Consider the following 13623-nt stretch of genomic DNA (forward strand, 5'->3'; position numbering starts at 1 on the left):
AGAAGCTCATCAGTCAATTGCTGCAGCCTCATTATTTGCATGATTGCATCATAGATATATGTAATTTAATGTTCTCAAATTCTGTTTCAGGGTTCCCCAGGACAAAATGGACAGGCAGGGCCGGCTGGACCCACGGTAAATCTCTTACTGTTAATATTGAAAATATTTTCAAGAATTTTTTTTTTCATTGCTGGAATATGTCACCTGTCCATAAAGAGGCTTTTAGTCAGACGGGGAAGGGGACTAATTAACGCTCCTAGGCCACTCTGTGGATGACAGATTAGTACCATTATAGAGGGATTCAAGCGGGATTGTCACCATAAAAATCTAATTTCAACAGCAACTGGTCTGAGTGTATTAAGTGATAAAGACGCTAATCGTGCATTCAAAACTTTTTCTGCTGTTATGGTTTGGAGTTATCACATACCTTAGGAGCACTGGCCCTTTAATAGCCATTTCCAAACAGTCGTATTCTTTTTATCTATAATATATTCCTCCTCTTCCCCTATTTCCCTGCGTAGCTGAAACATGATCCTCTGCTCACTTGTGTTTACAAGCAAGGCTGAGGTGACTCAGCGATTGGAGGAGAAAAGAAAAAAAGGGAAGAAATGACATCAGTATTCAGCCTCAAACTGTAGGCAAAAGACATGGTTCCCACCAGGAACAGAATTCTCTTAATTTACTGTATAAAATTCACTAAAATCAAAATGTGGACAGTACAATACATGTGTTATGTAAGTAGATCAAGTATTTATCTACTTATATATGTGTTTTTTCCCTGGCATAGTAGGGCTAGTCCTACTGCTTTAACAAACATTCTCTTACTCTGCTGTAGTGCCGAAATTGCTTGTTAGCAGAGCTCCTTCAGTTAGGAAACTGATATTTCTTTCAGAACATATAACCGCTACAAGCCGAGTCTTGGCCACGCCTCCTGCATGCTATTGGAGCTCAGTAGAGTGTGATGCTGTCATCACATCACCCCTCCCTGTAAAAGACACCATCTTGCCCATGGGGTTGTCCATTTAACACTCTTATGTACAGTTACCCCTTGTGAAGAACCCTTACATTGATAACTGAAGTTCATAGAAATCAGAATGGCTAAATTATGGATAACCAGTCAGCACTGAGGAACAGGAGGTCAATAGGGCCACACTTAGTATTCACAGGGAATCTCTCACTTTTATAACGACGGAAAGGTTGAGTTCTAGCCTTCCTTATCAGAGATAATAGCTAGATGGACCATAAACTAACAAGTCACTTTTTGCTTTTTTTCCCTCCATAGGGGCCTGCAGGGCCACAGGGCCAACGAGGAGAAAAGGTAGGTAACATGGTTGCTGTGGGTCCAGAGGGGGGAGCAGGAAATTTGGGCACATGAGGAAAGTGGACAAAAAGGGCGCCGCCATTCACTCCCATAATAAATATCGTCTGATGGGCGCTAAACAGGAAAAAAGGGCGCCAGAGATTTTTTAATGTTTTCTAACGACGCTTGTGATGATTTAAGTTTACAAAATGCGCCCGTGACGAATAACGTTTACAAAAATACTAAACATATTTATCGTATTGAACTAAAACATTATTTAAAATTGTATCCCTTACTGTTTGTAAAACATTATTATATTTAACAAATATATAACATAATACAAAATAAAGCCATCAGTACTTAACGGAAATTGCAATATATTTTTTACAGTCACTATTTGTAAAACATTATTCGCCACACAATAAAGTGATCACTAACGGGGGTCTTAGGCTTAGGCACCACCAGGGGAGATTTAGGGTTAGGCACCACCAGGGGGTCTTAGGGTTAGGCACCACCAGGGGGGTCTTAGGATGAGGCACCACCAGGGGAGATTTAGGGTTAAGCACCACCAGGGGGGTCTTAGGGTTAGGCACCACCAGGGGGTCTTAGGGTTAGGCACCACCAGGGGAGATTTAACCTCCCCGGCATTCTAATTATGCGCAGCCGTACGTCTGCGCATGGTTTTTTAAACCTAATTTTTTTTAATCATGTAGCTAGCCTAGCGCTAGCTACATGATACCCCCCTCCCAGCCGAATCCCACCCACCCTTCCGATCGCCGTTGGCGATGATGGCCAACAGGAAATCCCGTTCTGAACGGGATTTCCTGCAGGACTTCCCCCGTCGCCATGGGAGTCCCGATCCACTGCTCAGTGCTGCCTGGCACTGATTGGCCAGGCTGCGCACGGGGTCTCGGGGGGGCGGGTAGCGGCGCATCGGCGGCAAGCGGGGCGAGCGGAGCAAACATTGAAAAAAAATTATCAAAATCGGCCCAGCAGGGTCTGAGCGGTACCCTCTAGCGTCTCTGGATGAGCTCAGCTCGTCCAGAACTCTAGGGAGGTTAAGGTTAGGCACCTCCAGGGGGGTCTTAGCTTTAGGCACCACCAGGGGGGTCTTAGGGTTAGGCACTACCAGGGGGGGTCTTAGGGTTAGGCACCACCAGGGGAGATTTAGGGTTAGGCACCACCAGGGGGGTCTTAGGGTTAGGCACCACCAGGGGGGTCTTAGAGTTAGGCACCTCCAGGGGGTCTCAGGGCTAGGGATAGGTACAGGGAGGGTTCTGTGTGAGAGTAGAGTTAGGTTTAGTTGTAGTGAAATGTTAGTAATATTTACTAATGTTTTACAATAGTTATTACGAACACACATTTTTTTCATCGTTACGTTTTTATAAGTCAGCTTGTCATTAAGTGATTAAAATATAAGTAGAAGGGTACTCACAAAACACAGTTGCCAGCAACAATGATGAAGCACTTGTGTGTGACTCACACTATTTGTCACTATTCACAAACTGTAAACCCCAAGACTACGCAAGAAGGGAGGAAGCAGTAAGAAAAGAAGCTTACCTTAGTGATCAACTGAAAAAAATCTAGATATCAATAAATATATTAAGTCAACACGTTTTGGGTGATAAAACTGCTTCTTCGGGTCAATACTGTTTCCATAAGGTAAACATGTATGGCTAGAAGCAAATCAGAGTATTGGGGGAGTGTCTTCATCTTTTGAAAAGTGCAATATGAGATAAAGCATTTGTATCACACTGATAACCATAATGACATGTAGTAGAATGCAGTAAATTATTCCGGATACCCCCAAATATCCTATCAGAAACACTTCTTATAACTATATATGGCTGCATATTGGCATTTAGCACTGCCTTCCCACTTCCCCTAAGCTGTTCATTTTGTGGAATTCTCCCTCCACCCTGAGCATTCTGGGAGACCAGAGCTCTTTTCTATTGTCTTTAGAACCTTCAGTAAACGAACCTTCCGCAGAGATTGCCTGGCAGGGCTAAAGATGCTGCCACCTGTGATAAATTTCAAAAAGTGCATCAGGGAGAGGAAAATTTTACAATGGGCAAAATCATTTATAGGTGAATACTGTGAAAAAAATAATCAATTTTATTAATTATGTTATTTTGATTACAGTTCCTCTTTAAGGGGTCATTTATTAAACAGCACTACATACTTATTCAGTCATTTCAACAAGCAGAAGTACACAATGGAGCTGTAAGAAGTAACACTAGGCCTCCGGGTACCACTGCATGAGAGAGGATGTGTCAGGAAAGAGGTCACGGTTGTCATGGTGATTTTGTATCCTGACCATCACATTAAGCAGGGTCTCGTACTCTGTATGAGCTCCAAATTCACCAGTGATAGAAATAGTCACAGATCTGTACTGCAGCGTCCTCAAGTGTGCCTTTCTGTCTCTACCATTTCAGGGTGACCAAGGAGCCCCCGGGGAGCCTGGCCAATCAGTAAGTGAATACAGTTTTGCCATTTTACTGCCCATCTTGGTCCCGAATCCACATTGCTGATCTTTGATTTTTTCCCCCCAGGTTACCACAGCAGCCGGGGTGAAAGGAGACAAGGTGAGATTATGCTGCATTGGGGAATGGGTTTGGGCGATTCATATACACACAGTCTATGCTTAAAGCAAACCTGAAGCGAAAACACATTTATGATATAATGAATTGTATGTGTATAGAACATTAGTAGCAAAGAAAAGAGTTTCATATTTTTATTTTCAGTTCCATAGCGTTTTTTTTAATAACCTTACATCATACGGTCAAAGTTGCACTTTTTAAACCGCACTATACTGTATATTTTAAGCTAATAAACGAAGCAGAAATAATGACCCTTTGAACTTTCCTGCAGTAAAACCTTATCTCAAGCTGTCCGTCTTTCATTGTTTCTTGGCTGTTTAGGTGCTTCAGGAAACAGGACTGTATTTGATCCAAGTTGGTGGAATAGCTCAGAGAAGCTCTTTTGCATAGATAACAAATGATGTTTTTTAAAACATTATGGAAAACATTATGAGACTATTTTCTTTGCTACTAGTGTGCGTACACACGTCCAACTTTTTTGAGCAACTCGTTTTCCGACTTGTCGTTTGAACAACAAGTGTATGCGCTGTCGAGCGACTGAGAACGGCAAGTTGCCCGATGCGCTCAGCGGATCCGTTTGACCAACTGTCATTCAAATGACTCTTAGGTCTGTACATGTGTACAAACGACTATAATAGTGCCCATACATGGTACATGTATTATCAGGTTTTTTTTATTAGATAATTTCGTTCAATTATTCCGTTACATCTGATAGAAAGATTTTTCTAACATGTCCGATCTGATTTTTTTTTTTAACCACTTCAGGATCACAGGTTTTTTCCCTTAAAGAGGAGCTGTTAGGTATAAGGTCTCAGAGAAAATAAACACATATATCAGTAGCTAAAGATTGGCTGTACTTACATTACATATGCATTTCACTGTCCACGTTTGGATTTCACAGAATTTTTATATAGTATATGCAGAGATTGATGCTCCTGACAGCTCATGGCAGGCTCCATGTTTTTCTGTCAAATGTGTCGTCATGTCCTGCCTGATTCCTGATCACAGATAAGCTCCTACTTGAACAACACAGTGTGCAGTGAATATTAATGAGCCATGTGGCTAGGAACAATAGCTGACTCCTGCAGTGTACTCTGCCCCGAGATTTATCAGTGCTACGCGCTGGAAGGATTACAAGCTTCTGTAACGTCTCATTAGCAGCCGAGGGGAGGGCCCCAGAATGCTTTGCAGTTTAGTATGCGGCTTGCGTCCTTATGGCTCTGTAACAGACTTGCTGATAAGCACACATCAAAGGTAACTGAGATTTTTATCTTCAGTAATGCCTTTTTGGTTTCCTTCTAAACTGTTTAAAGGGGAACTGAAGAGAGAGGTATATGGAGGCTGTCATGTTTATTTCCTTTTAGACAATACCAGTTGCCTGGCAGCCCTGCTGATCCTCTGCCTCTAATACTATTAGCCATAGCCCCTGAACAAGCATGCAGCAGATCAGGTGTTTCAGTGGTTCAGACTTATAAGTCTGATCTGACAAGATTAGCTGCATGCTTGTTTCTGGTTTTAATCAGATACTACTTCAGAGAAATAGACCAGCAGGGCTGCCAGGCAACTGGTATTGATTAAAAGGAAATAAACATGACAGCCTCCATATACCTCTCTCTTCAGTTCCCCTTTAACACAGGAGAATAGAGGTTTAAATTAGCTTCTGCAGCCTGACAGTTACTCTTTAAAGAGAATCTGTACTCTAACATTTTTACAGCAAAAAGCATACCATTCTATTCATTATGTTCTCCTGGGCCCCTCTGTGCTGTTTCTGCCACTCTCTGCTGCAAACCTGGCTTGTAATTAACAGTTTTAGGCAGTGTTTACAAACAAACTAACCAGCTTCTGATAGGCTCACATAAGCAGAGTGTGTGAGTCATACAGAGCCTGCAGGAGGCCTGGAGGGGGTGTGTATAGCTTCTACCAATCACAAGCAGCCCTGCACATTCCACACATTCCAGCTTTAGCCTGACTGTGCCGACAGAAGGAAACAGATTAGATCATATAACAGAGATAACACAGCCACTGTGCAATTAGGAAAAGCTGCAGTAAGTCAGAGCACATTAGAAAAGGCAAAGGAACTTATAGGATAGAAGAACTAAGGCTGAAAAGTTTGTTACAGAGTCTCTTTAAAAACCAAAACAACTTTCACATTTCAGCGCTCCTCCCATTCATTCAGCGATAACTTTATTGTTATTTATCACACTGAAATGATCTATATATTGTTTTTTTCGCCATAAATTAGGCTTTCTTTGGGTGGTAGTTTTTGCTATGAATTATTTTATTTTATATGCATTGTAAAAGGAATAATAAGGAAAAAAAGAAAAAAAATGATTATTTCTCAGTTTTCAGCCATTATAGTTTTAAAATAAAATGTGCTTCGATACATAAAACCCACACGTTTTATTTGCCCATTTGTCCCGGTTATTACAACGTTTAAATTGTGTCCTTAGTACAATTTATGTAAAACAGTATACTGGCATAATAAGGTGTATTTTCACTTTTTGGCCACAAGATGGTGCTACTGAGACCGTGTTTCTATTACTAGAACACGTAAGAACTCGGAAGTGTCGGGACTGAGAGCTTGTGTGATCAAGCTCTCGGAGGACACCGGAACGGTGATCGGGATTGAGAATAAAAAGATTCCCACATCCTGAACACAGATTGAGGAGGCTGCGACGGTGGATCGACCGAAAACGGTGCGGGGATCGTGAACACGACGGTAAGGCAGCAGTACACATATCTACCCCCCGATCCACACGTGAAGTTTAAAGGGGCGTAGATATGCGTACCAAGGATCCTAAAGTGGTTAAACACGGGATAATCGTTTGTTTTTCTTGATCCAAAAAAAAAGATTATTTTGAACTTTCATTCGATTCAATTGTTTTGGTCAAATAAACAGGAAAATTGAACGTTTTTATTGTACCATGTATGGGCACCATTAGTTGTTTGTCAAACTAACAAGTCGTTTGATCAGTCATTTAATCTAATCCATTGTCCTATCCAGTCCATTGTCCTTTATCAAGTTGGTTAAACGACATGCAAATTAGGTAAATTAGCATATCAGCCGCTTTGTTGGTCAGTGTGTACATGATGTCTGAACGACTTGTTGTTTGCACTTCAAGTAGTTCAAACGACCAGTTTAAATGACAATCAGGCGTAAAGTTGGATGTGTGTACGCACCTTTAGCTGTGCTACACATACAATTCATTATCTCATGTTTATTTTCCCTTTGGGTTTGCTTTGAAGTAAACCTCAACATGTGTGTGTGCATGTGTGTGTGTGTGTGTGTATGTTTGTGCAAAACACAGTCATTCCACAGGGTTCCTAGATGAAGACTCCAAATGGAAATGCTAAAGCCTTTTGCCATCGGAGCTGTACCATTTGATCTGTTTGTAAACCACTAATAAAATGTTTTGAAAAGAAAAAAAAAAAGAATGGAGTCAACACTGACATATCTCATTAGTGGCGGGTAGAATACATAATTACCTGTATCAGGTCAGTAACAGCTTTCTCATTTACCGCTATGTGTTTCTCTTCCACAACAGGGCGATCGAGGTGCTCAAGGCCCAGGTGGACTGAAGGGCGACAGAGGAGAATCAGGAGAAAAAGGAGAGCGGGTCAGTTAATGCTGTATTTCTGAAAGTTGCCAGCCAGTGCCATAATGTCACACATAGAGCATATCTCCAAAATGTTGTATTCTGTTTTTTGTTTTTGTTTTTTGCCATCGGGCAACCATTCAGGCCCTGTCCACAGTGGTCAGTTGGGTTGCAGAATAATTCTGCTCGTCAACTCACTGCCCATACAATGCTTGGGCCTGTTCACTGTAACGGATCATGTTATTGTAACTCGCTGCATGCAGGCTTTGTAGTAAAGTCTATGTCCAATCTCCATTGCAGTTCATAGTCATTATAATGCATGGGTTATGCAACTGACCACTGTGAACCTAGCCTAGGGTACAGGGGCGTAACTAGACATCACTGGGCCCCCCTGCAAAACTTTGGATTGGCCCCCCTCCCCCACCTTCCTCGCTTTCTGCACAGGAAAACTGAGGATCAAGGTTTTTTCCCTATGAAGATAAAAACACTTAGACATCAGGCAATCTATGCTACCCCCAGATCTGCTTACCCGGGGCTTCCTCCAGCCCTTTGCAGCCGACAAGTCCCTCATCGCAGCTCTGCTCCCAGTACATACATACACACAGCCGTATTTTTTTACTACGTGAGAGAACATGCTATATGGAGGAACAATGACATGCTGAACACAAGATATAGTATTTACTGTAACTTTGGCAAAACATTCAGAATGTCACTAATTGATACTGTTATTACAGGATCTTGGACTCAGTATGAGACAACAAGCTCTCAATGAGGCAGCGACAGTCAGACATCAATCTTACCCACTACACTGTGTCAGTAATCAGACACCATAAAGTCACTAGCCTGTGTGTGATAAGAATCTCGGAATCTCTTCTGAGGGATTGCTGAATAAGGGCCAGTCTACAACTTTTTCAACCTTTGACTACTTTGTTTGTAACGTTGTACATGAAGTCATCAGAACTTTGCTGCAGTGTGAGACAGATGTTTTTTACGAACCCTAGGGAGCAGGGACAGTGTACAAATTCCAAAGTGTGTATGATTCCTTATCTGTGTGGTGGACACATGCAGTCGAATATAACAATGGTATGAGAGCAAAATACGTTTTCTCTCCATGCCCTTAGTTGTCAGTCTGTCAAAGTTTTCCCCCCACGGGGCCCCCCTGCAGAGGCATCACTTGCAGGGTCTATTGTTATGCCCCTGCTCAGGTATTAGCAGTAAAAACAGTCATAAAGAGAAGTGTGTTTTGTTGTTTTTTTTTTTGTTTTTGTTTTTTTTACCTATGACAACCAGCTATAGACTCTCTTTTTGTTTTTCTAATATGGTAAACTGAAAGGAGGCAGAAGGGGGAGGTAAAAAGTGGCTTGAGCAAACTTTTGTAATAATCCCTATGCACTTTTAAACATCAGTGCAAATTCTGCATAATTATGACAATTTTATCACGGAAATTACCTTTTTTTACTTCCCTTTTACTACTCTTTCATGTGTTCAATGCTGAAAAGTTATTTTGTTTGTAAGTTGAAAAATGGTTTTCTGGAGAGAACTCAGGAGAACTAATGAATGATCACTCTTTATAATCCAAGTGGAAAACATGTAAGGCAATATGATTCATGACATAAGTTTTGTGAATCAACTCCAAGAACTGTAAATAATTGCAAAATGTGTTCTGTAACTTAGTGTAATATCAAGTGAGTGCACTGTTTACTTTAAACTGGTTTCTTCTTTTTCAGGGTGCTCAAGGTGTCGGCGTCCCTGGCCAGCCAGGTGCAAAGGGAGAACAAGGAGACAGGGTAACTATCACATTACATTGACCTCCATCTTCTGCAATCCTGCAATAAATCTGCAGTGTGTCTACTTCCTGATTCATGGACTGTGCTTTCAAATGAGCTTATCTGCCATCTCTGCCGTGGCAGTCAGCTGAAACAGGGGAGAGATCAAATGACAACTTGTGATTAGACACAGATGAGGGGGAATTAGACTGACTAAACTCTCTAAATACATACAGGGTGCATTTCTCTATGTTTTCCATCTGTCCTGTGCAAGGGTTCAGGTCCCCTTTAAGGGGGGGGGGGGAATTGGACACGTGAAAGTGGACAGAAGGGCACAGTATGCTAAAGCTCCATACACACGTGCGACTGCGGTTGTCAAAAACGAACTATGGATTGCCCTTAAATTGATTCAAGAAAATGCCCCAACAATGGTAAAAGATAGCGACTATCCTCCCTCCATGTGGGTCAATGTATCCTGGTAGATTGGTTCGGATGATAATCACAGTTAATCATTCTAAGCGCATGATAGCAAACAATCAATTCAAATTGTTAAGTGTTTTGCGAATTACGCACTTCCGGGTCTTCATTTTCGTACTTCCGGTAATGATCCATTTGGAAGACCGTTGTTGCTGAATTCAAATGTGTGCCACTGTCGTTCATTCATTGCAAACCGGCGGGGATCAGTCATTTAGTGATGATTGCGGTCACATGTGTGTACAGAGTATAAGTTGACCAGAATTAGGGCCAGACAGATAATGAGGCAACCTCACATCAGGTTAATCAAGATCATTGGTTGATGCGCAGATTGATTACAGTGTTTTCCAGGGTCATACAGAAATGATTTACACTGTGGCCAGTATTCTGGTCCTGTAAGCACCACATCAGTGAAAGCCTGCACAAATGCACAAAAATATGTACAGTAGAGACACACACACACAAAGACACACATAGACACACACACAGACACACACACAAACACACACACACACACACACACACACACACACACACACACACACACACACACACACACACGTACCAGCACGCACACATTCACACCGACACACACATTTTTACAGAGTCTCCTCACGCCATGCTGCTGCTATCAGTTTCAAAGCAATTGTGTTTATTCCCTGCTCATCACAGCTCTTTTGTTGGGCTAACTCTGCCTACCAGGATTAAAGATAGGCGGTTGCTTAAGCCAATAGAAATACAGGTTTAACAGGAAGACCTTAGCAGCACTTCCTGTGGAGGCGTACTCCAAGACAGTGCTGTGTGCAAAGAAGTAACCATGTGTAGAAATTACAATTAATGTTACTGTAATGTTTGCGGAATCGTTTTCGTGGTCAGCGCACGAGATGCGCACTGACACAGCGAAAACCTTCCACAAGCGTATAATTGGGTGAACCCAGGCTAGGTGCAAGGCACCAGCAGAGGGCAATCCCCCACCGGCAGATGGCGCTGTCGAGTACAATCGCTGCACGGCCACAAATGCCAGATGGTGATTGTACAGATCAAGACAATGCGGGGCTGAACAGCCCATAAAGAGAAAGAGCACAGGGACAGGACAAATGTGTGTTAAACCAATCTAGTCGCGACCCTGCGATGGTGAACACACATCAGCAGAAACAAAAGTAGGAACGCGATTGCGAGAAAGGCGATCGCCACAAGTGACACAAGACAGACTAGAACAGAACACAAGAGGAGCAAAGGCACAGCAAATAATACAATGAGAATGATAAAGAAAATAACAAACGCTAACTAAACGCGAACACCGCACTCATTCGCAACAGCGAACGCGTTTATGCGCGGTCTCCGCGTGTTAAGCACAACAGAGACAAGCACGCCTAACTAACCACCGACAGACAAACACGAAACAAAGAACGTGAACGCTTGCTTAACGGTTACCTCACCGAGCCTACAGCAAGCGCCCATATCAGACAAGACAGACGAACGAGAAACAAGAACTAGGCAGAAAGGATCCACCGCTCTTCCGCCAGAGCAAGTGTGATCCAAGCAGGAACACAGATCAGAAAGATCCACAGCCGCTAATGCTAGCGTCTAGTGCGATCTAAACTCAGGAACAAGAAAACAGATCAGAAGGATCCACAGCGCTAGCGCTAGAGGCTAGTGCGATCCAGGAAGACAGAACAGAAGGATCCACAGCACTAGCGCAAGGCAAGTGCGATCCAGGCAAGACAGATCAGAAGGGGCTACCAGTAACAACCGCTGTTCCGGTTAGCACCCAGACACAGAACGATTTCCTGTCGACCACCGCTGGGACAGGATAATCGCAACAAACAAACAGATATGCAATCCTAACTGCACTAGGGAAACTACCTAGTGCAGTCCCATGAATTACTCTAAGGTAACTTTAACAAGAAGTAGCATGGCTGACACTACAGGGTTTACTACAAACCCTGAAGGAATGACCAGCAAAGGACTCTGGGAAACATAGCTCTTTATACTGCCAGTCCTCAAAGGAGGCAGGTAGGGGTTTTGCATAACGAATGTATGCAAATTCCTCAGCAGCAGAACAGACCAGAAACTTGCAATGGAAAGACAGGTCTCTCTTTCAGAGACCTGTAGCCCACAGACTAGAGGAATGGTCAAACAGCTGTCTGCCAGTGCAGCCAGCTGAGCGGATCCTCACAGTTACCTTCCCCCATTATCCCAAGCAGCCATTCTGCCACACAGCAGTTTAGTGATTAAATGAGAGTTAGTCTATTACAATTCACATCCAATCAGGTACAAGGCGCTGATTGATTGCGAAACAGATTCTGTGCCTTAGATCCTTCATCAAGGTTGAGCAGGCCCCTCTGAAAGATCCATTAGTTACATAAACTGACATATGGGCACCAGCATCACTCCTATGGATAGTGATGCAAGCACCCAGCCTGCTCATAACCTACTGGGCAGAGAGCCGCTTCTACAGAGAATGAGACCCCCATTGTGGCTACATATAGTGCCCAGGTACAGAGCTGACCCAACCAGAGTCTTAGAGACTGTGATTTGGTTAGCCTATAAATACAGCCTACTTAGCACTCCTAATCTATACATACAGTGGCTTGCAAAAGTATTCGGTCCCCTTGAAGTTTTCCACATTTTGTCACATTACTGCCACAAACATGAATCAATTTTATTGGAATCCCACGTGAAAGACCAATACAAAGTGGTGTACACGTGAGAAGTGGAAAGAAAAACATACATGATTCCAAACATTTTTAACAAATCAATAACTGCAAAGTGGGGTGTGCGTAATTATTCAGCCCCCTTTGGTCTGAGTGCAGTGAGTTTCCCATAGACATTGCCTGATGAGTGCTAATGACTAAATAGAGTGCACCTGTGTGTAATCTAATGTCAGTACAAATACAGCTGCTCTGAGACGGCCTCAGAGGTTGTCTAAGAGATTATTGGGAGCAACAACACCATGATGTCCAAAGAACATAGCAGACAGGTCAGGGATAAAGTTATTGAGAAATTTTGAGTGCAACTATGAAAAGCCAATATCATGAGCAGAGGTGGACTGCATGGTTCTAGTGAACGAGGGACAACGGGGGACAAAAACTGTGGTGTAAATTTCGACAGTGCTGTTGCATGACAATGCTGGCCACACAGAAGCCACAAACCTGAAGCAGAAGTGATGGCACTGTATTGCCACACCCTGTTTGTTCCCCAGAGCTTGTATAAAGAGACTATTCCCTCTCTGATGCTTTGAAGAAGACCAGTGTGGCCACTGCTGTCGGGGGGGGGGGGGGGGGGGTATGGGGGGGGGGGTTGTTACCACCCACAATGATTGGTGTGTCACAAATTGTCTCAAGATATGATGAAAATAGACGTTTTATGAACTTTTAGTTCTGTGGACTTTTTATCCATTGTTTTGCATTGTTGAATATTGTATTATATGCTAGCGCGGTTACTGTGGATTTGCATGTTGAGAATGGGCTGAATTGTGAGCCTGGTCCTAGAAGTGCTAGTGGCCAGGTGAGTCTAAATCATTTCTATACAACCCTCTTATACTGTTTTATTATAAACCTTTTCGACAAGACCTTTTTATTATGAATAGCATGAATTGGAATTACAATGTGAGTACAACTATTTTCTTTGCATGACAATAGTCTGTGTTTCTTTTTTCTGTAGGGCCTTATAGGTATTGCGGGAAGGATAGGTGCAAAGGTATGTCCATTAATATTTATTGAACTACTAATCTGTGATGAATTTGGATACTTAATAGTATCAACTAAGTGGAATACTAATTTTGTTAAACTGTAAAGAGAATTATTTGCACATGTATTCCACACTCAGTAAGTGGTGAATACCTGCCAAAACTAGGAATGGCATATTGTATCCCCCCCCCCCCG

General features: G+C 42.6%; 1 protein-coding gene across 1 annotated transcript in view; it reads left to right on the forward strand.

The window, feature by feature from the left end:
• The window catches only part of COL7A1 (collagen type VII alpha 1 chain), a 331680-nt gene that overhangs the window by 198521 nt on the left and 119536 nt on the right, over positions 1 to 13623 (forward strand). Inside the window, exons 47-53 of the mRNA XM_068254821.1 lie at positions 91 to 135; positions 1283 to 1318; positions 3736 to 3771; positions 3853 to 3885; positions 7446 to 7517; positions 9224 to 9283; positions 13403 to 13438. Coding sequence (XP_068110922.1) covers positions 91 to 135; positions 1283 to 1318; positions 3736 to 3771; positions 3853 to 3885; positions 7446 to 7517; positions 9224 to 9283; positions 13403 to 13438 — 318 coding nt within the window. The remainder of the gene's footprint in view (positions 1 to 90; positions 136 to 1282; positions 1319 to 3735; positions 3772 to 3852; positions 3886 to 7445; positions 7518 to 9223; positions 9284 to 13402; positions 13439 to 13623) is intronic.

This window comes from Hyperolius riggenbachi, chromosome 9, assembly GCF_040937935.1.
Source record: "Hyperolius riggenbachi isolate aHypRig1 chromosome 9, aHypRig1.pri, whole genome shotgun sequence".
In the NCBI taxonomy this organism is placed as follows: Eukaryota; Metazoa; Chordata; class Amphibia; order Anura; family Hyperoliidae; genus Hyperolius; species Hyperolius riggenbachi.